The sequence below is a fragment of the Gymnodraco acuticeps genome, unplaced genomic scaffold, assembly GCF_902827175.1.
Source record: "Gymnodraco acuticeps unplaced genomic scaffold, fGymAcu1.1, whole genome shotgun sequence".
NCBI classification, from domain to species: Eukaryota; Metazoa; Chordata; class Actinopteri; order Perciformes; family Bathydraconidae; genus Gymnodraco; species Gymnodraco acuticeps.
In genome coordinates, this window is record NW_022989810.1 from 2,419,398 (window position 1) to 2,439,715 (window position 20,318).

A 20,318-nucleotide genomic window follows, 5' to 3' on the forward strand; every position below is an offset into this window, starting at 1 on the left:
TTTAATACATAAATATTGAATGCTTATTGGGAGGATTAGTGCCTTTGATCAGTTAATGCAGCGGGGGAGCTTTGAAGCACACTTCAAGCGCCTCGACTCCAGACGACACCACAGGTCGCAAGGTGCATGTGACATTCTAAAATATGCTCTTTCACTGTCATCACAGTGAGGCTGCATTTCCTGTGGTGGACACAGGGCGACCATTCTGCCTCTCCTATTGCATCGAATCAAAGCACAGCGGCAAGGTCAGGAGGACAGGGCCATCGTGTCCTCGGCAGATTACTGCCCGCTGAGTTTAATATGGATAAGCACAGAGATTGTTCAATACCTTACAAATACATTTAGTTTGCAGCACACATTTTCTAAAATATGAAACATTTGGGGATCACCGTTACATGATCAGCCGGTTTATTTTAAGGCCTGTTAAAAATGTTGAATTGACTGAAACCACTTCTGATTTTAATATAGATTTAAACAGCACAATACTGTTTTCGGCTATGGATGAATTATACTATCAACAGTAGATGTATTATAGTGTTTTTGAATCATACACATGTGCACTGTAATTGAAGTCGCACATTCATTTGAAAAGTGTTGGGACAGCTGTAATGTTTTTTTAAACAGCTAATAAATGTCAATTTGATGGTAATCTAGATGACAAATAAAGCAACAAATAATAGTTGGTCTCCCTCGGGCATAGTGCAAACGGACTATGGCTTGTGAATGAGCTGTCACTTAAATGTACGATGAACATAAATGTACCAGCATCTCCTCAGTGTTCCTCTTACACCTCCTCTAATTACTGTATCCCCTCCCTCAGGACAGGGCTTGGCAGAGTCTCTATGTATACATGTGCCTGTTTGGAAAACTGAGACTCTACAGGGATTTTCAACCTCAGCTCAAAGAACACAGTGTCCTCCTCATCATGCAGATCGCTCGCCATGCATTCTCATCTAGGCCAAGATGTTCCTAAGGAAAACCAGGACGCATATGTTTGCGTGTAAAAGTGTTGGTGCCATGTTACCTTTAGTCTTCTATCCAGATAATGGTCCTTCCATATCTTAATATCAATATATATCACAATATACTAGTACTAGTATAGTCAAGTACTTGTAATACTTGATTACAGGTATTTATATTTAGTATATTATATTGTATAACAGTATTTTATTTGGGCAAAATGTGCCTTCGCAGCAGCTGGCCCTAGGCTCTGGAACACTCTGCCCCTCCATGTGAGGTCGGCCCAGACCCTAGGGGTTTTTAAACCTACACTTAAGACTCACTTCTTCTCTCTGGCCTTCAGAGCGGAGCACGACTCCTGACATTTCCCTGTGTGTGATTTTTTATTTTGTTGTTTTCTGTTTGCTATTGTAGTAAAGTGTTTTTATTGCATGTACTCGTATTGGCTCGACCAAAAATCGTTTTAAAAATGTGCTATATAAATAAAACTTGATTTGATTTAAGCCCATTAGTAGGGATTGGTGTGAGGCAACCTTTGAGGTAAATGTGTTTTTGACTTAAAACAAGGTACAGCATTTCAGGTACAATATGTTCTTGTTCTGGTTGAGCCTTAGACATTTCCCATCAAGCATGGTCTAGTTAGTATGATGTAAATATTGCTTTAACTCAGTTCAGTTGCTGGTACTTGAACATTGTGATAGGCGCAATATTCTCTTTTTGACTAGCCCTAAAGTATTGTAATTGAAATGATGTTTACATGTGAGAAATAGTCCTGTTAACCTCAACATATGACTGCCAAACAAAATGCAGTTCTATGCTTTAATGAACCTCTTAGCCGGCCCTTTTTATTACCCAACAAGGAACAAACTGATGCTGTTTTTATGGCTGCTTCAAAAGCGCTGTATGTAAATGTGAAGTCATGCGAGGTGCTTCCTATCCTCTCAGACATGTACCCTCATCTCGTTCGCCTTTCACAGAAGACATCACTGCTTCTTCATCAGGTGAGGCAGAAAAACATGTTACCATGGCAACTGTGCCCAGACCACAGCATTAGCATGCATTCATGCCTGTCAACACAATTCTGAAGGTATTTTTGTCAGGGACTGAAGTGATTAATTAAAGCTCACGGTGAAGTTATCATCAGAGACAGGCCTCTCAATAGACAGGCTGGTATTGAATGAGGTGGGGCTCCTGCTTTGTGGAGGTGATCAGCCCTTGTCCTTCAAAGCACCAGTCTTTACTCTCCCTCGCATGAATGAGCCATTACCCAGGCAACAGTATGTGATGAAAGAGACATGGAGGAGTAGAGGTGATGTGGGATTTAAAAGTGCTGATGGAAAGCTCCTTACATCCTGTGGACGGCTGGACACAGCGTCCGCTCAGAGCGTGTGGCTCTCTGAGCTGTGAGAGCGCTCATGTGGCTATCATTGTGTTCGCACACTTCCTATGTGAACAGGCCTGTTTAATGTGCAGCAGATGCATATTTACACTGTGACCTCAATACATAGAAGATGAGTCATAAGCAAATGCAGCTAGTAGCGACGTTTCTGCCGAATCACTTCACTCCGTTGCTTTCTCGCAGAGATAAGCGCAGCGCTGAATGAACCTTTTATCACTGGAGGCAGGTTGCATCTTATCCTTTGCACAGCAACTTCCTGACTCCTACACAGTATTGATTGCTTTCAGTATTTACAGGCTCTTATAATAAGGCTATGTCAACTGTTTAAGTTCATTGTACAGGCTGATGTGAATGTCATCACTGGCAGAGCTTACATAACAGTACATGGACAATAAAAGTCCCTTTTGTTATCTCAGAACATACAGACAGATCATACTGTTCAAGCTTATGACGTATATACAACAATCTATATGTTGTCTAGCTCAGGGATCCTGAGATCTGTGGCTTTGACACTTGTATAAGGTGGTCATTACTTTGTAATTACAGTTTCATTGTGTTTTTTATCCGGCCAGTTCTAGCATTCTGTTTAAAAGTCCAACAGATCGCTGAAACCATTTGGACTTGAACACCTTGGTAACGGCTGGGGCAACATTTATTTGATTGTATATTAGTTTGTTCATTATTTTCTCGAGCAATTGATTTGTTGTTGGATCTATGATGGGCATTAGAATTGACTGAGGCCTAAAGTAATTTTGGTTCAACCAACAGTCTAAAACCCAAAGAGAACTACATGTATTACTAAATGATGCATTAATAATTCAAATAGTTGAATGAATGAGTTGTTTCAGCTCTAATCTCATTCATATTGGACACAATGTTTCATTAAAGAGAGGGATTCATTTATTGAACTGTTTTATATTTCCTTTTTAAGGTTGAATGGGCTGTAGAGTTGGAGAATCACTGAGCGTATAATAATAATAAGAGTGCATATTATATGTATTCTTGTGCAATGATCTTGCTCGTCTGTGTCCATCACAGTGATTGCTGTAATTGCTTTAATAACTGTGTATTGATATCTGAAGGGAAATGCGTGATCCAAACTTTTGAAATACTGCTGCTTAGCAACCACGTTTCACTGTTCCAACTGTTTACAGACATTATTATTTGGTCAAGTAATTAAGCTCAACTTTCTGTCTAAATACCTTCAATGATTATTATTGATCATTTGATTTATTTGGAGCTATTTGAAGAAGTCAGTATGTTATAGATTTATACTGTAGCTGTCATGAAGGAATTAGGGTAGATCACACATATAAGAGTTCTCAGCATGTTAAAAGCCAACCAATCCAGCTCACTTTCAGCAGAGAAGGAACATATCGTTTGAAATAGGAATTGTGTAACTTCATTTCAATATTTCTTCAGAGATTCTCTGCCATGCCGTTATTTTAATCACATTTATTTTAGTTTCCAGTGACTGATTGAAAGTGAGCCGGTTGTTGGCTGACGGTCTATGAATGAGGGTTGTGGTGTTACACACAGAGAGAAGTGTCCTTGGCAGGTCGAGGAGGAATGTGGGGGTGAGGGGGTAGGGTTGATAGGTTGCAGGTGCAGTGTGACACTGTAGGATTCAGAGAGCATGTACAAAATGCAGACAGACAAAACACTGACACACATCCCAGCACTGAGCAGCACTGACAGACAGTAAAGCAATGCAGACTGCAGCCTCAATAGATAACACTGTCTCTGGATTTGAACTTTAAACTGTTCCTATATGTGTTCTATGAAGTGTCTGAACACACTTGAGTGGACCTTTCTGCTACATTAGGCCTCCACATGTGGGATGCATTTTCTTAATCAGAGCGCGCACACTGGTGCAGTGTTAATCCCACAAGAGTGTGTAGCTTTTATCTTAATGTGTTTTCTCTCAAGTCCAAACAGACACTGAGCAGTCTTACTGTGGGCGGAAGCACTAAATCGGATCCTGCTGTGAAAGTGATTTGCTCGTGAACACTTCTTATTAGCTGGCTAAGCAGTTATGCTACTATGGGATTCCAAGTCAATTTGTTTGTGACTTTGCTCTTGACATACTTTTTGATACTTGCACTGCACTCATACTCTCTTGAGGCTACAATAAAATAGTGCTCCATTAAATATAGTTTTAATATGTGAGAACCACACATGCATCAACTTAAAATGTGAAGATATCCATACATGTATTTAGTCATGTATGTGAGATTCATTACAATCAAGACATCTTTTGTCATGCCACATGTTATAATATAAATGCATCATTAAAATCTCTGAGCTGAATGATTTCCTTCCAGAAGGCAAAGCTAACCATGTGGTATCAGACAGACTCTTTGCAATAAGAGAAATCAAAGCATTGTTATTGGAATGGGCCTTTGATGTACCCCAAACAAAATAGGAATTTTGATTGCCCTCCGTTTCCCTGTATTGTATTGTGCTGTTAAAGAAGTAACAGCAGCATATCCCTTCAGAGGGAATCTCTTGGCTGTTATCCATGGACCCCAATGTCAACAGCAACACTCTTTTGACCAAAGTTACAGAAAAGCATTCATGTAATCTGTTGACATTAAGGTCTGTGGATTACAAGCAATTTCCTATAAATCATAAGTTCATGTAATGCTAACACTAGAACAAGTTATAAAACATAATTACTATTTAATAACAAATACGTATTTATGTGTGAACAGGCTGCATGGTTTACCAAACTGTTGTCAGCTCAGTACTACTACTCTCCTTTAGTATTGGTAAGGGTAAGCAGGACCACAGTTATCAAGAGTGAAGGGTGGAGGATGGTCACCACACTCTGCTTTGTGCACTGTTGTATGAACGTGCAGAAGGCAGGGGGATCTCCAGGTCTGAATCATGGTTAGTGGGAGTCCAAAGTTAGAGGCTGCCACGTGTTACCTGAGGTCAGTCTCTGAGATACTCCTCTGGCGCAAGTCCTCTTCTTTCTCCACCAAATCCTCCTGATGCTCCTTGTCTGTGTCTACCTTCCCCACCGACCCTTTCCTCCCCCCCTGCACTTTCCCATCTGTACTGGCCCTTCTCCCTTCCCCTCCTCCTCCCCCGCCCGCCTCCTCCTCCTCCCTCACTTCTCCTAACTGCTCATCCCCCTCCCGAGACTGGCTGAAGACGGAGACAGAAGCAACAGAGCAGGACATGCAAAGCAGAAAGAAAAACCAAACAAAGCATGAATATTGTCAACAAGTAGAGAAAGAAAGACAAACGCAGACACACAGAGCAGCCACGATCGAAAGCAGACTGATTCAAAGTAACAGCAAACAGAAATGACAGAAAGCAACGTGCAAATGACTAGCTTTTTGCTGCTGATATGAGACAACACACACAGAGATGCAATGTGTTTTATGTTTTCAGTGTGTGTTGCCAGATATGGACAACTTTGCCCCACAACCTGAATGAGCAGAGTTCCACCATTTGGTTCCAGATCTGATCTAAACGGAGCCAAACCTGAACTCTTGCAGTGAGAAAATGACACACAGGGCTAGGCGGTGCATTCTCCTCTTTCAACCAGGTGCAAACGATTTCAAAGCTGAAAACGTGTGGACTTGGCAATATGTACAGAAAGACAGGTTCTCAGTGGAGGGGGATTTGTCCATTCCTGATAACAGCTGATGAGTGTAAAGAAAGTTCAACGGCTTACCGGATTTTGCGGTTTCCTTGCGGCCTTTCGGATTGGACAGACATGTAGCTCGTGCTGCTGAACCGAGAGGCACTACTGGTTCTCGACACAGCGGACACGTCGCTTACATCGCTGTCCGATGACTTGGCCGACAGGTTATCTGAGCCCCGGGGATCTCTGCCTGAGCGCTGAGGAGAAGTCGAGAACAACATTATTTCAAAAAAGAGTTTCTGGGCCTTGACTCGCTGCTCGTGGTCAGACACAGGGCCTATCATTGGGAGTGTGCGCACTTTTTTAAAAGGTTATTCAAACTGTGAGATAAGGGTTTAAATGTGAGATGCAAAGACAGAGTATGACCTTTAAGCGCAAAGAAAACAATGTTAGCATTTCTTTAGCTTTTTTAGCTAGTCCTGATGCAGGGGGGGGGTGGAGAAAGTAGACCTTTGAGTTCAACTGTCAGAAGAGTAAAGATTATGAATATTATTGAAAATGCTGTTACATAAGGTGTATTAGGTCACTGTTGAAAGATTAGAGGCCAATAAACCAAGATGACAGAAAGTAGGAGTCTGCAGGTTGAATCTTGCAGGAGTTCACAACATAAGACAATGTGTCTCATAGGCATGGAGGTATTTCAATTCAAATCAGCAGTATAGGTTAAATAATATGAATGTATCTGTATCAGAAATCAAAAATCGTTTTGAATCCCTCAGCGGGGAAATGTAAAGCCTTACAGCAAAGACACATATCAGATAAAAAGGTAAACAATAAGAAAGATAAAAAGGATAAAGCTAACAATAATCATAATCTGTAATTATAATTCAATAATCTGATACACAAAAGGTCCTTTTACTTTAACTGAAAATATGTGTGTATGGTATTACTGGTGGAAATGCATGATTCAGTATAATGTGGAAACCAGTTATATATTTCTATTACACTCTCACTCCCTTGGAAGCTCAACTAGGATACTTAACTTAGTATCACCCTGGCTTGAGAGAATGTTTCAGCTGGATTGTGTATATAATAGCCTGTGTGTATTTCTGATGGAATGTTTTCTGCCAGAGAATCTGCACTGAGCGTTACAGTAAGTGTGTTGTATTTTAAGAGCAAGCACTCACACGTCTGGTTTAATAACAGTGGGAGCATTGTTTTGTCACTTTCACTTCCAAAGAGGATAATGTTCAACAGACTTTAATAATAGGCTTTTTATAGACTCGTAGCAAACACATCGGCTGCTCCAAATGCAATAGTTGAAATAGCAAAGACTTAAAAGGAGAGCTGGACAGAGAGCGTTTGTCTTGTGCGGCTCGGGGCAGACTGCAGGCCGAGCTCTCTAAACATCAGGAGTTCCTAGAGCAGAGTAGCAAACACTCCACTCTGCACTCACTCACTGCCACACTCACAATTTACAACAAAAGGCTTAATGGCTCAGGTCTTCAACTTCTTCAGGTTGTTTTGAGACTTACATACACATTTAGTTTGATACTAATATTTAGAGGAATCTACATGTGTCGGCCAAAGCTATGAATAATGACATTTCTGCAACAAAAGTGTCTTTCCAAAGGAGTTGTCCCATTTACTCAGCACACTACAATTATCTAAATATGTAAACATGAACTACTATTATAGTCTATATATACAGTGTTATGGTGATTGATGTTTTGTTTTTTTAAATGTTGGGAAACATGGGAACTTTTCAGATTGACTAAGACATTGTTTATGGAAAGGTATGCTGCTTTCCAGATATATTGATTTTAATAAAAGCAAAACAAATATATGATTACTTGTGTTACTTTAAAAAACAAGTGGGACTAATTGAGTGGACCTTTGAACCCTGTTGTAGGGCTGCTCAATTAATCGTATTTTAATCGCGATTACGTTTATGGCTTGCAACGATTACGAAAACAACGTAATCAAAATAAAACCATTATTTTTTGATTATTATTATTACTTTCTTTTTTATATATATATTTTTTTTTTTGGGTTTTTCAGTTGAATTATACTTAGTGTTCACTTTTTTTTTTTCTCCAATAAATGGATGTTTTCAAAATCAAATGAATAATCGTATTTAATAATCGCAATTACAATTATTGACCCAAATAATCGAGATTATGATTTTTGCCATAATCGAGCAGCCCTACCCTGTTGTGCTTTGTTTGTGTGACTTTGTCTGTGGTACACTAATGCACATGCGCAGAATGATGTTGTGCATGTGTGCAAAGTGTGCCATGTGGCCTATGCACAGTGCAGCCATGCAAACAGTGCACTGTAGGTTCGTGTTACTGTCTGTGAGCGTGTGGTTACCTTGTGGTAATCCTGCTCCAGTCTGGAGTCGGAGCCCGCTCCCTGCTTGTACTTGTTCATCTTCAGCTTCATCTGCCGGGTCCTCTCCTCCATGTCCATACCTAAGCACAGAGACAGAGGGCTGTGAGAGGGGGGGCTGAGGCAGTGAGGAGGGCCTGATGGGGGGGACGTACTGTTATGGTGAGAGACAAGCTTCTGCTATGAGCCATGAGCTGTGACAAGGACAGATCCAATGGGGTTAAGCTGAATGGTCGGCTGTATTAACAAAGAAACAAACAGTACTGACTGGTAAAGGTGAACGGCACAACAGACACAAGCTACATTTAGAACAATTCCAGGTTATTTTAACCTTCTGGAATATTCTTTTGAATTGACTGAAGAATAATGAGTTTGGACAATGTATTGATTCCTGCTTCACAGCTTGGACACTGATTGTACATGTGGAAAAGACAGATTTCAGCGATGCGTGTGACCACTGTTAGGACACATTTTACATAACATTCTGGATTTTGCTTTAACAGAAATTGAATTTGGAAAACACATCCCTTATAGCTCAAACTGAAAGGTTGCAAAATCAGTTTGTTTCTCATGTTAGTGCTTTGTAAATTAATTCAGTTTATGCACTGTGCTTTGTTTTTGAATATTGCTGCTAGCGCAATTTGACAGTGTAAAAACACCACTATAATCAATACAGAAGCCTTGTTCTGCTGAGGTAATAACACCACTGCATCAGAAGAACTAACCTAAACCTGACAACAAACACTTTCTGCTGCGAGTGCTTCATGTCACCACCAGATGATGGCTCTCCTGCAGTACCTGCTTCTCCATTCTCTCATTGCTCTCTACTTTTGTGTCATTTGATGACAATGATAACGTGAAGATGAATGCACATGTACAAGTGCCATGCACACATACAATATGCCTTAAGCTTCAAATACATACACACACAGACAAAGAAAAGCAATACAAGCTGAGAACAAATGAATAAGGCAAAGTTCATTTAATTCAATAGAATGAATCTCTCTCGGTTTATTGTTTACTACCCTGCTCCTGGGAACTCTCACAGCCCACACCCTGCCATGTGTTGAGGTGTCTAAGCATGACAGGGAAAGGGTCATTTCATGTAAGAGGCATTTAGGAAACTGCTTGTAATGTCAGCATTTACTTTGCCTCATCTCTGGACCAAACATTTGGTTCAGCCATTGTTGTCTAGCTGATTTGAAGGTTAATGTGTGGCTCCAAAGTGTGCTGACTTGGTCTTCAGGCTCATTGGATTTGGAATTAAACAATGGCTATGTGGGTGGAGCTGCAGCGTTCAGCGTGTCTGTGATGTGAGGGTCTTTAAAGCCAGATCAGATGAATAGTGTTGGTACAGCAAGCCTTTCTATAAGCAGCCCTCCAATTATTAGGGGAGAGTAAGTGGGCAATATGTAAAGTTAACAGAACAGTTTTAGGAATGTGATCATTATTAACTTCTAAAGTTTAATGAGAAGATTGGTACCTCTAATGTGAGTATAGTAAATATGTAGTCAGCAGACACTTCGCTGAGCTTAGCACTAAATGCTAGCCTGGTTCTGTCGAAGCTAAAATGTGCTGAATTATAACCAGATATAAAAACATATTTATTTCTGTTGTTGTTAATTGTTCGTAAATTATAAACACACATTTATTTAGGGGAATTATGAAAATGTGTGTTCACAGAGAGAGTTGTTCAAATAAGAAGAATTCTGCCGCTATACAAACACGGCACGTTTTTTTTAGAAAACGATAATGACTCATGTCAACGAAACCACAGTGGCATGAGCATGGATATGATAGACACAGTCTCTCTGCAGCAAAACAAAAAGATATGGCAAGAGAAGCAAGAAGCATCATTTGCAGAACAATTAGGAGCACTAATGAAGCAGGCAAAGCGGGACAAGAGATGAGGGGAGGTGGGTGGGGAGGGCAAGGCCTAGAAGGGGTACAGATTGAATAAAAGTAGGAGAGAAGAAGAAGAGGAGGAGGCAGAAAAGAAAGATTGAAGAAGAAGAAGAGGGGACAGACCTGAGTTCGTCCAACCTGGTGAGTCCGTGTCTTCTGGGATCACATCACAGAATGGACAGACACAGACAGAGGAGAGGAAGATGGGTGTGAGAGGATGCACGAAGGGTAAGTGGGGGGACGGAGGAGAAGAGGGAGGAAGGAGGGAGGGAGGGCGACGCCGTCACAGTTGTCACAGTGTAAGCCAGGTTTGGGAGGGTCAGAGTGAGGAGGAGAGGATGGAGGGACACAACACGACAACAATGCAACACGACAATGACAAAACAACGAGAACAGAACACACACAGGAAATCATAGAGAACACAGAGAACAAACAAACTCCACCATGGGCACAGTGAGAAGTCAACAGAGCGAGAGGGTGCGAGGCCAGGAGAGGCTGAGGCGGGGGCTAAGAGTTTGGTTATTAGAGATCAGAGTGGGGGGAGGTTGGGAAGGTGAGGTTTCTGTGCTTTGAAGGGAAGAGGAGCTGAAACAGTAAAGAGATGTTAATGTATCCGCCCAGATAGAAGCTGGAGACCTCTGAGGATATAGGCGGGGAGAAGGGGGGAGGAAAGGAGGGTAAGAGGAGAAGTGGATGTCACTTGAACCTGCATGGGGCAACTGTGAGGAGATAGCCTGGAAAAATAACGAAAATAAAGGAAAGGGAAAATAAAACACAAACTGAAGCACAGAGCAGCGAGCGCACAAAAGAGAGAGCCGACTACCTAACAAGGTGTTTCATAAAATCTGAAAATTGATAAAAGTACCAGTGTAACCTGAGTGCACTTTCACAAACACACAATCACACTACACACTCTCATCATATTCATGTCCTTCCACCCTTCTGCTCAGCATGCTGGGACCCTGTGTTTGCAACCCCTTATGGCTTCACATGACCTCACGTGGTGCGTTTGAGTTGGTAATCAGCAGCGTCTGTAACTGCGTATCGTTCCAGCACCGACATGGCATTGTGCGAATCAGTGACATTGCAGGATATGAAAAAGAAAGGCAAATGAACTCAAACAGGTCATTCCATTTTTTTAAACGAAAGTATGTCCAATATAAAGCATCATTTACGACCCATTTTAGGGTTGTCAGATACACACATGTGTTGCTAGTGACATGTAAGCTCCGCATTCACAGAAAACAACTAACACCATATGTCCTGATATATTTCTCTAAGCAGGCCCTGCTGGTCGTCGACCACATCTTCAAAATGAAATGAAGCCACCTCTTGATTTCCAGAACCAGACAGAATATGGGAATAATGTAAGATTAAACAATATCTGTGATCATGTAAAGACATTGTAGTTAATGACTGTGGTTTTCTTGCAATTAAACACATTTTTCCCACACCACTCCGCTCCTCCGCTCCCTTCACTGGCTTCCGGTAACTGCTAGAATCCACTTCAAGACACTGGTACTTGCTTACCATGCTGCGAATGGATCTGGCCCTTCCTACATCCAGGACATGGTTAAACCGTACACCCCAGCGCGTGCACTACGCTCTGCATCAGCCAAACAGCTCGCTGCGAAGAGGACCCAAGTTCCCATACCTAGGATCTATTCTTGAGGCAAACCTCTCCTGTGACAAAATGGCATCCAATGTAATAAAAAAAGTCAATCAAAGAACTAGATTCCTATACCGGATCTCCTCTCTGGTAAACAAAAACACCCTGAAAACTCTGGCAGGAGCACTCATTCAAGGGTACTATGACTATGCTTGCACGTCATGGTACCATAGCACCTTCAAGGCGCTAAAAATAAAACTTCAAACATCGCAAAATAAACTGGTCAGACTACTGCTTGACCTTTCATCTAGAACCCACCTCACCTCTCACTTTGACAACCTAGGATGGCTTAGAATAGACGACAGAGTACAGCTACTTGCAATGGGCCTGGTCTACAAGATCCAGTACACCTCTATGGTACCCATGTACATGTCAAAATTCTTCCCAAAGGTCAAGGAATACCATGATCATAACACCAGAGGGAGCTCCACAAATCATGTGAAACCCAGATTTGGCACAAAAAAGGGGGAATACACGTTTCGCAATTATGCCACATCAAGGTGGAACGCTCTTCCCACAACTGTAAAGGAAAGTAAAACTATACTTACCTTCAAACCCTCTCTTAAAGAGCACCTTCGGGGGAGAGCATTGCAAAACTGGCCCCGGTAATGGTACAAATCTCAACCTGTCGTTCAATGGACAGCTTCCCCCCCCCCCCATCTATGTATATACTCGCATTTTAGACTCTGTTACTAACTGTATATCTGTAGACTTGGTATGTCTTAAATGTCCGGTTAGGATGTATTAGAACGAAATCTAAAATGAAAATTGTAAATAAGCAATCTGTATGTAAAAAACCACCTGTATGTAAATTGTAAATAAGCCATCTGTATGTCAAATATGTCTTATATGTCTTAAATGACATGATGAATTGGAAATGGGGGGCCCTGATGTAAACAAGACGAAAGTCTTTCTCTGGTCTGCATCCCCTTAACAATTGTATGTTTTGAGCTGTACTGTACTGTACCCAATATACAAGCTGTTAATAAACTTTTCAATCAATCAATCAAACCCATCAGCAAAAACACGTGGGTTTGCTATCCTGGCTCCAAAATGGTGGAATGAGCTCCCCATTGACATCAGGACAGCAGAAAGCTTACACATCTTCCGGCGCAGACTGAAAACTCATCTCTTTCGACTCCACCTCGAGCGATAGAATTACTAACAAAGAACTGCTAACAGAGCACTTTTATACTAATAAAGGACTGGCTTATCTAAAGCCAGTTGAGTAGCACTTGAAATGTTTGGCTCTATGAAACCTGATGTACTTATATGATTCTGTTTTCTTCAAGGTTGTGTCTTCCTGGTCGAATGTACTTATTGTAAGTCGCTCTGGATAAAAGCGTCAGCTAAATGCAATGTAATGTAATCTCCTGTCTTCAGTCTTTTTCTTGTGATATCCAGAAATGATTATTATTCACTTTAGGTGACACAACAAGGGTGACACAACAATCTTACAGGACGAACAGTGACAGCTAAAAAAAAGTCCTACTCTGATCAGACCTCATTTTCATACCCCCTTACACGGAATTTGCATTTAGCTCAATTAGTACTCCATTAGGGTGAATAATGAAGTGTCACATGAATAAAAAGACAATGAGAGACATCTGCATCTTTCATCTCTTTGTGGACGCTAACATCATCTCATTAGAGAGTCAAATGATAATCAAGATCAAAATGATACTTCAGCAGCATCAGGAAAGAGAGCGATGTATTGAGAAGGAGATGGGAGTGAGTCAGTGTGAACAAGACTCCTGTGGTCTGTGGATTAATACTGCATGGTAATAACATCTGATATCTACTGCAATGGCCTCTGAATCACAAAGTATTAGGAGTCAAACAATGGTTACAAATGGTTATCAATATAGGAACAATAAAAAGTAGAAGTCCACGAGTAGAACGATTAAATAGAAATGATCCTCGGGTTGAACTTTTGCAAATAACACAAGGCTACCATGGCTACCAGTAAATGCTAAGCAACAAGCTAGAAAGACAATCATTCTGAGTCCAAGATACTTATAGGTTGAGAAAATATGGACGAAAGAGGAAGAAAAAGAAAACAGAAGAGAACCAAGGATTTTAGGTAACACTTTATATTAAGGTACACAAATTAACCATCAACTAGTTGTTCATTAACATGCATATTAGCAGTATATTGGCTCTTTATTAGTCATTATAAAACACTTATTAATGCCTTATTCTACATGACCATATTCTACAAGTAATAAGCCATTAGTTGAGAGTTTTTCCTCAATAACTCTCTAATTAGTTCTCATTTATTGCAAGTAAGGCCGTTGTTGTACATGTGTTTTGGTCTTAATATGCTCTGCTCAATATGGGCCTTGTTAGGGAATAATTTGCTTAGGTATTCAACCTTCGACCCAGTTCATAGTTTTCTCTCTTTACTGTCTCTTTCCCGTGGCATAGGTCTATGGCCTTGGGTATCTCTCTTAACGAGGAGCAGCTTGGGCGCATTGTTGTTGCCAGTCTATGACAGAGCACAACGGGCCATGAGGTAGTTTACTGTTCAGGGACGTAGGTTCCCTGGCGCACATTATTTTCTATGGACGAGAGCTCTAGTTAGATTCAGGGTCCATAATTGTTTAGTCTCACTGATAAAGAATGTTGATTATTACACTCCGAACTAGTTAAAACATTGAGCTGCAGAAGAGTTCTTCAGAATTGGTTTGGCAACCGCTGTGTCAACTCGTGACACACCACCTGTCTTGTCAATTCTCCGGCCGTAACTCCAAATAAACCGTCAGTGTTTGCCATCAAAGCTCCAGCTCTCCTCGTGTCTCTCATAGTCCTGTTTCCAATTGCTTCAGAGGTTTCTCCCACAGGCCTAATAAGGCAGTAGTACCACAAGAATAGTAATTCTCCCATAATAACACTTAACAAATATGATATGACTATTCTTATGTAACAAGACATGCAACTATAAGTGTTAAAGGTCCCATGTCATGCTTTTCTGGTTATTACCCATCCCCTTGTGTGTTATATAGCTTTTTCTGCATGTAAACGGTCTGCAGAGTCACACACCCTCAAAGTACACCCTGTAGCGAGTAAAACTCTAACACAGAAAAGACCTGTCTGTGCTGCCCCAGAACGCCTCGTAGGGGGATTTCTCTTTTTCCATTGTTTACTTTACTTTACGTATTTCGGGTATAGTGACGTAACGAAACGTCATTTGGACCAATCTGCGGAGCCGTTCCGTTAAGTCCGCGGAGCCGTTACGCCCTCACACACACACTATCGGCGGGACGTTGCGAGGCTCGTTGCTGCGAGGAGCGGGACACTGTGAGCTGGCTCACTGGTGTGGGGTCGGCGGACAGCGAGACACCGCGGAACTCAGCCTGGGCACACCAGTGGTCTATTTATGTAATATAAAGTATAATTGATCTATAACAGAGTCAAGATCTCTGTATGACTTTAGTAAACTTCTGAATTGAATTAAAAAATAAGTGTGAACCAACAGTGCAGTACGTCCAGCTAGCTAGTTAGCGTCACTAACATCACGCATTTATCCTTATTATTTAACAAAAATGTACGTTTGAATGCCCCTTGGGTTTGACGTGTGTAACGTTAGTTAATTTAAAGTAAGTTAAAACCCAATACTCACATGTATTAGTGATTCCTCCGCTTGCTGCTGCTTTTAAATCCACACTGCTGGGGAGACCGGAAGCCATTTCATTTGAAAAAAACTCACTCTTCCCTGCGCGCATTGCACCCTGGGATATGGTAGACCGCGAAGGATACATCTGATGTATCCTTCGCGGTCTACCATATACGAGAAAAGAAGGCTGCATTCCTGGGCCGCATTCGGAGGAGTCTCGTCTTTATTTTTAAATTGGGACAGCCTTCTTTCGGCGGAAGTGACGTATGTGGTCTACAAATGCAGCCTCCGAAGGGTGCAGCCCCTGAATTGAGACACGGCCAATACATGTTACTAATCCTTACAGTGTAAGTGTAAGGCTTACACTTACAGTCATTGCTTTCTCTGACTTGACCATTTTACTATTCAGGTTGCATAGGGAACATTAATAGTAGTCTACTGCCATGCTATAGAGTGCCACAGTGACACGTCCTAAAACCCGGAAGTCAGTTAGCATTTTTACCACTTCCGGTTCCTTCGCCAAAAAGCAATGCAATGTCTCCATAGAATTTTGGAAAATACATGTAGCTCCAAATAAGGTCTGTGGTTGACACACATTGAAGAGACAGATCACGTTTTGTTCTACGACATTAAATACATCAGCAGTGACCCCACTGGTGATTTTTGAAGAGTTTACGTGTCTGAAAAACGATGGTTGTTAACAAGTGGCTGAATAGGACTACAGAAAACACTCCCGCTAAGTTTGTTTGTTTTCCCCCGCGTTCTGCTTGAAAGCAAGTACCTGCCTCCTGCAAACTGTTCAAACAAACGCTTCAACTTGTACCATTTTGAATCTGTATTTTTAACAAAAGTTGGCGTGAAGTTGAAGCAGCGACCCTGCTGTAGTTCCTTTATAGCATAACGTTAGCATTTTGCTTCTGGCGATTACATTTACGATTAGAAAATTATAAAAGTAGGGTAGACATGTGGATATTATCCGACTGAACAAAACGTGATCCGTCTCTTAAATGTGTCTCAACCACAGACCTTATTTCCAGCTATTTTCTAAAATCCTATGGAGAAATTGCATTGCTTTTTTGTCGAAGGAACCGGAAGGAGTTTACTTCCGGGTTTTAGCACTGTTGCACTCTATTCAGTTCACTTTCTCCTACTTCCTGTACCCGGTTTCCTGTCTAACCTTCAGTGCAAATTTTACAAAAATATAAATGTGCAAATATGAAACATACAGGTCAATATCACCTTGGTAGCTGAACTGTCAATACCCCAACACATATTCTTAGATAGAAAATACTTAATTTTTTGTTATTTAGACACAATTAACCCTTATAGTTTCATGTCTTGTTACATAAGACTAGATCACATTTGTTAAGTGTTATTATGGGAGAATTACGGTACTACTGCCTTATTAGGCCCATATTGAGCAGAGCATATTAAGACCAAAACTCATGTACAACAACTTCCTTAATTGCAATAAATAAGCACTAATTAGAGGGTTATTGAGGAAAAACTCTCAACTAATGGCCTATTACTTGTAGAATAAGGCATTGATAAGTGTTTTATAATGACAAATAAAGAGCCAATATACTGCTAATATGCATGGTAATTAACAACTAGTTGATGGTGAATGTGTGTACCTTAATATAAAGTGTTACCGGATTTTAATAAGAGACAGAAAAACACAGAGGAGAAGGGGAGAGCTGAGAGAATACAAGGCAGAACAACTAAGGACAACGCTAGCTGAATGTTCATGGTATCAGTCAGTAGGAGGAAAAGGCTTTACGGCCATGTCGGAGCGCCATTATTTAAAGCCACATTTCTCAGTAAAAAATTTTTGGAAGGTCAAAGCTGTTAAACTGTAACAAAACAGATATAGGAAAAAGCACATTAACTAATGCAGCAAAACACAGTACCTCAAGGAACCAATAGTGTCATTACCTTAGCAACACATGCCATCTTATCAAAATGTACTTTATTAATGAAGTATGACCACTGTTTCAAGACTACGGAAATATGCTGTGCTTTTACAAATGTGTGTCGACAGAAACATCAGCTCCATGCTTGCTGCACTGCAAATCCACACAAAGACAGGAAAACAGAAGGACATCACTCAGAGGCTGACCTGGGCAACCTCATATTCAGCATCATTCTGCTGGGCCATCATTTGAACATCCAGCTTTTACTCTTCATGGTCCAGGTCGGCTTTAGTGAGGCTGCTGATAAGAGTCCACACAAACCGTGAAGGACAGTGCAGAAAAACTCTTCAATGACACATGACTTTGGTAGAATATTGTTCAGAAATGTCTTTGAGTCCATGAATGAATTACTGAATGAAGGGAAAACTGATTATCATTTATTGCTCCACAGTAGACACTGTTTGCATGAAAAATCTCCCTCTTGATTAACATTCCATTTAAAGCAACTCTCAAGACGTTTTAGGGACATTGAAGAAAACTGTTACTATTCATGGACTCATGTGATCAATTGTGAGAAAATACTCCATCAAAGTGTCAGAGTTCACACCACGACCAACCAACCAACCTGGGTCAGTGAGGGAGGGGTGTGGCTGTGTCCCTCCATCGGACAGACAGCCATTCAGCCCCCGCTGCTGGTCCTCCCATGTCACTTCTACAGCAAGACACGCACGCATATTCAGATACACACACACACACATTGGATTGAATGCTACAGGAACCTAATGGATCTTGGATTATCATAGGTTTGTAGAATCATGGACAAAAAAAAAACATAACGTAAAATGAACATAAAACCTTTTAAAGGATATTTTATAGTTACAACAGAGGGCTATGTAAGGATTGGTAACAGAAAAAAAACCTCTTTGCCAGTTCAGAACTGAAATCATGGACAGCTCCTCGTCAAAGATAATGAGTTTTGCTCCATCTGCTGGTCAGCGGAGGTAACAGTCTATGAGGTTCTAAATTAGACCCTGCAATTCCTCTCTATAGCTTAAAAGGGAAATGCACAGAATTCTGGAAAAACTGCCCTTAATTCATAAGTGTAGTAATTAATTAAATAATTGCACAAGTTATGAATGACTGAAACTGCTTAAGGCAGTATTGTACAGTGTCCAATAATCAAATTAATCCAAAATAATTGGCGATGTCACAATGGCGACCGAGAGCCCTTCCTTTGTGAGGTGGAGTTGAGCAGAATGAATATCTATCAAAGTTAAGGGCAGATTATGGCCGGAGCGGGACAGAGCCACAGAGATCACAGCGACAGCACTCTGTACACGTTAACATCAGATTCAACTGCATACAACTCCTCATCATCACAGCAAATCAGCTCAGAAGCAACTAACCACACTCAGGGGATATAGTAGTTGAAATGGATAAAAGGGAAGTTTGACTACATAAATGTGCTTTAGCAAACAAGCGGGGAAGAGCCACCAAGAGAAGTGGAGAATCACAGATGCTAGTGAATGTCACACATGAGTTGTTGTGATTGTTGATCGAGAAAGCCGACACAGCAAAGTCACGCCGTCACACTGTTCAGAGGACTTGCCTTTCCTCCCGTTTACTGGCGGGCCCTGGGGTTTTTCCTCACAGTCTGCTGCTAGTGGAGGGACAGATGGAGGCTCGTGAAATGGTGGCGCTCTGAAACCCTACACTGGTGCCGTAAGTCACATTAATATGGCATCTTATACTGTATGTGCTCAAGCACAAGTGCACATACATCCACAGATTCACACAGAAACACACACAAAACGTACTCACTGAGGCCTGTCATCATGATTTGGTTATCAACTTATCTTTCACGTTTCAGTCTGGGATCATTTTTGGTTTAAGCCATGAATGAGAAACAAAAGTGCTTTTGTTGTTGGTACTTATGTCTGCCCTTAAGATGATGTGAATTTTTGGGAATAAATGACTCTTTACGGTATTCCAAATTGTCCAAAAAAAGATGTAATAGTGAATAGCCTATTACACAAACATGGTATGAGCTTTTTTGTTATTAATGTAGTACAAGGTGTGGTTAATGGCATGGTGCAATTTTTGTATGCAACCCAAACACCTTCCTTTAGCAGCATTTAGCCTGCAGAGTATCACTAGTCACTAGTTTCACTTCAACTTGAAAATGTGGCTTTTTAGAAACCACTTCGTTTTTAGCATCCACTCAGTCAGGCAGTGTTGAGTAATACAGCCGTGCCACACAGTCAGAGGACAGGAGCGCGCCACATAAACAGATGGGAAAGTAGGAAGTGGAAACTGTGGGGAACTCCAGCTCCTGCCAACAGTCGGGCCGTTCATTCAAGCTTGTGGATGAATGTACTGCGCTTCAACACATGCTGTACCTTACTCTCATCCAGAAACAAAACAATCTCCTGACTCTTAAAATATCTTAAGCTTATAACATATCCATTCCGAATAAAACATTTTTAAATAATAAGGAAAACACATTGGTTTAAAGGCTGTTTAAACACACCTGGGCCACCGTTTTGGGGTTGAGGTGCCACACAGTCCTCCCCTGCTCCGTCTTTGGAGATGCCACAAACGAACAGATATTAAACGAGACAGTTAGGTATGTGTATGAGGTACGAAACAACTCTGAAGCACAGCAACAAGGCAAAACAATACCAGCTCTATCAACAGTACAGCTCTTCTCTGTAAGCAGCAATAACCCGGATCCATTTCAGACAATTGCCACACACACACACACACACACACACACACACACACACACACACACACACACACACACACACACACAGACACACACACACTCACACACATACACACACACACACACACACACACATAC

The 20,318-nt window shown here is 41.1% G+C and overlaps 1 protein-coding gene across 39 annotated transcripts in view; it reads right to left on the bottom strand.

Annotated features, from left to right (window-relative positions):
* rims2a (regulating synaptic membrane exocytosis 2a) overlaps positions 1-20,318 on the bottom strand; it is a 172,623-nt gene that overhangs the window by 22,025 nt on the left and 130,280 nt on the right. For 28 of the 39 annotated variants that reach the window (XM_034229009.1, XM_034228994.1, XM_034228926.1 and 25 more), the window contains 3 exons: positions 19,983-20,033; positions 8,331-8,431; positions 6,048-6,214 (listed from right to left, as the gene is read on the bottom strand). The exons of 2 other annotated variants lie outside the window; for them this stretch is intronic. In XM_034229009.1, coding sequence (XP_034084900.1) covers positions 6,048-6,214; positions 8,331-8,431; positions 19,983-20,033 — 319 coding nt within the window. Of the gene's footprint in view, positions 1-6,047; positions 6,215-8,330; positions 8,432-10,376; positions 10,410-19,982; positions 20,034-20,318 lie in introns of all 39 variants that reach the window. 9 more of the 39 variants (XM_034229151.1, XM_034229159.1, XM_034228967.1 and 6 more) reach the window with 2 other exon arrangements.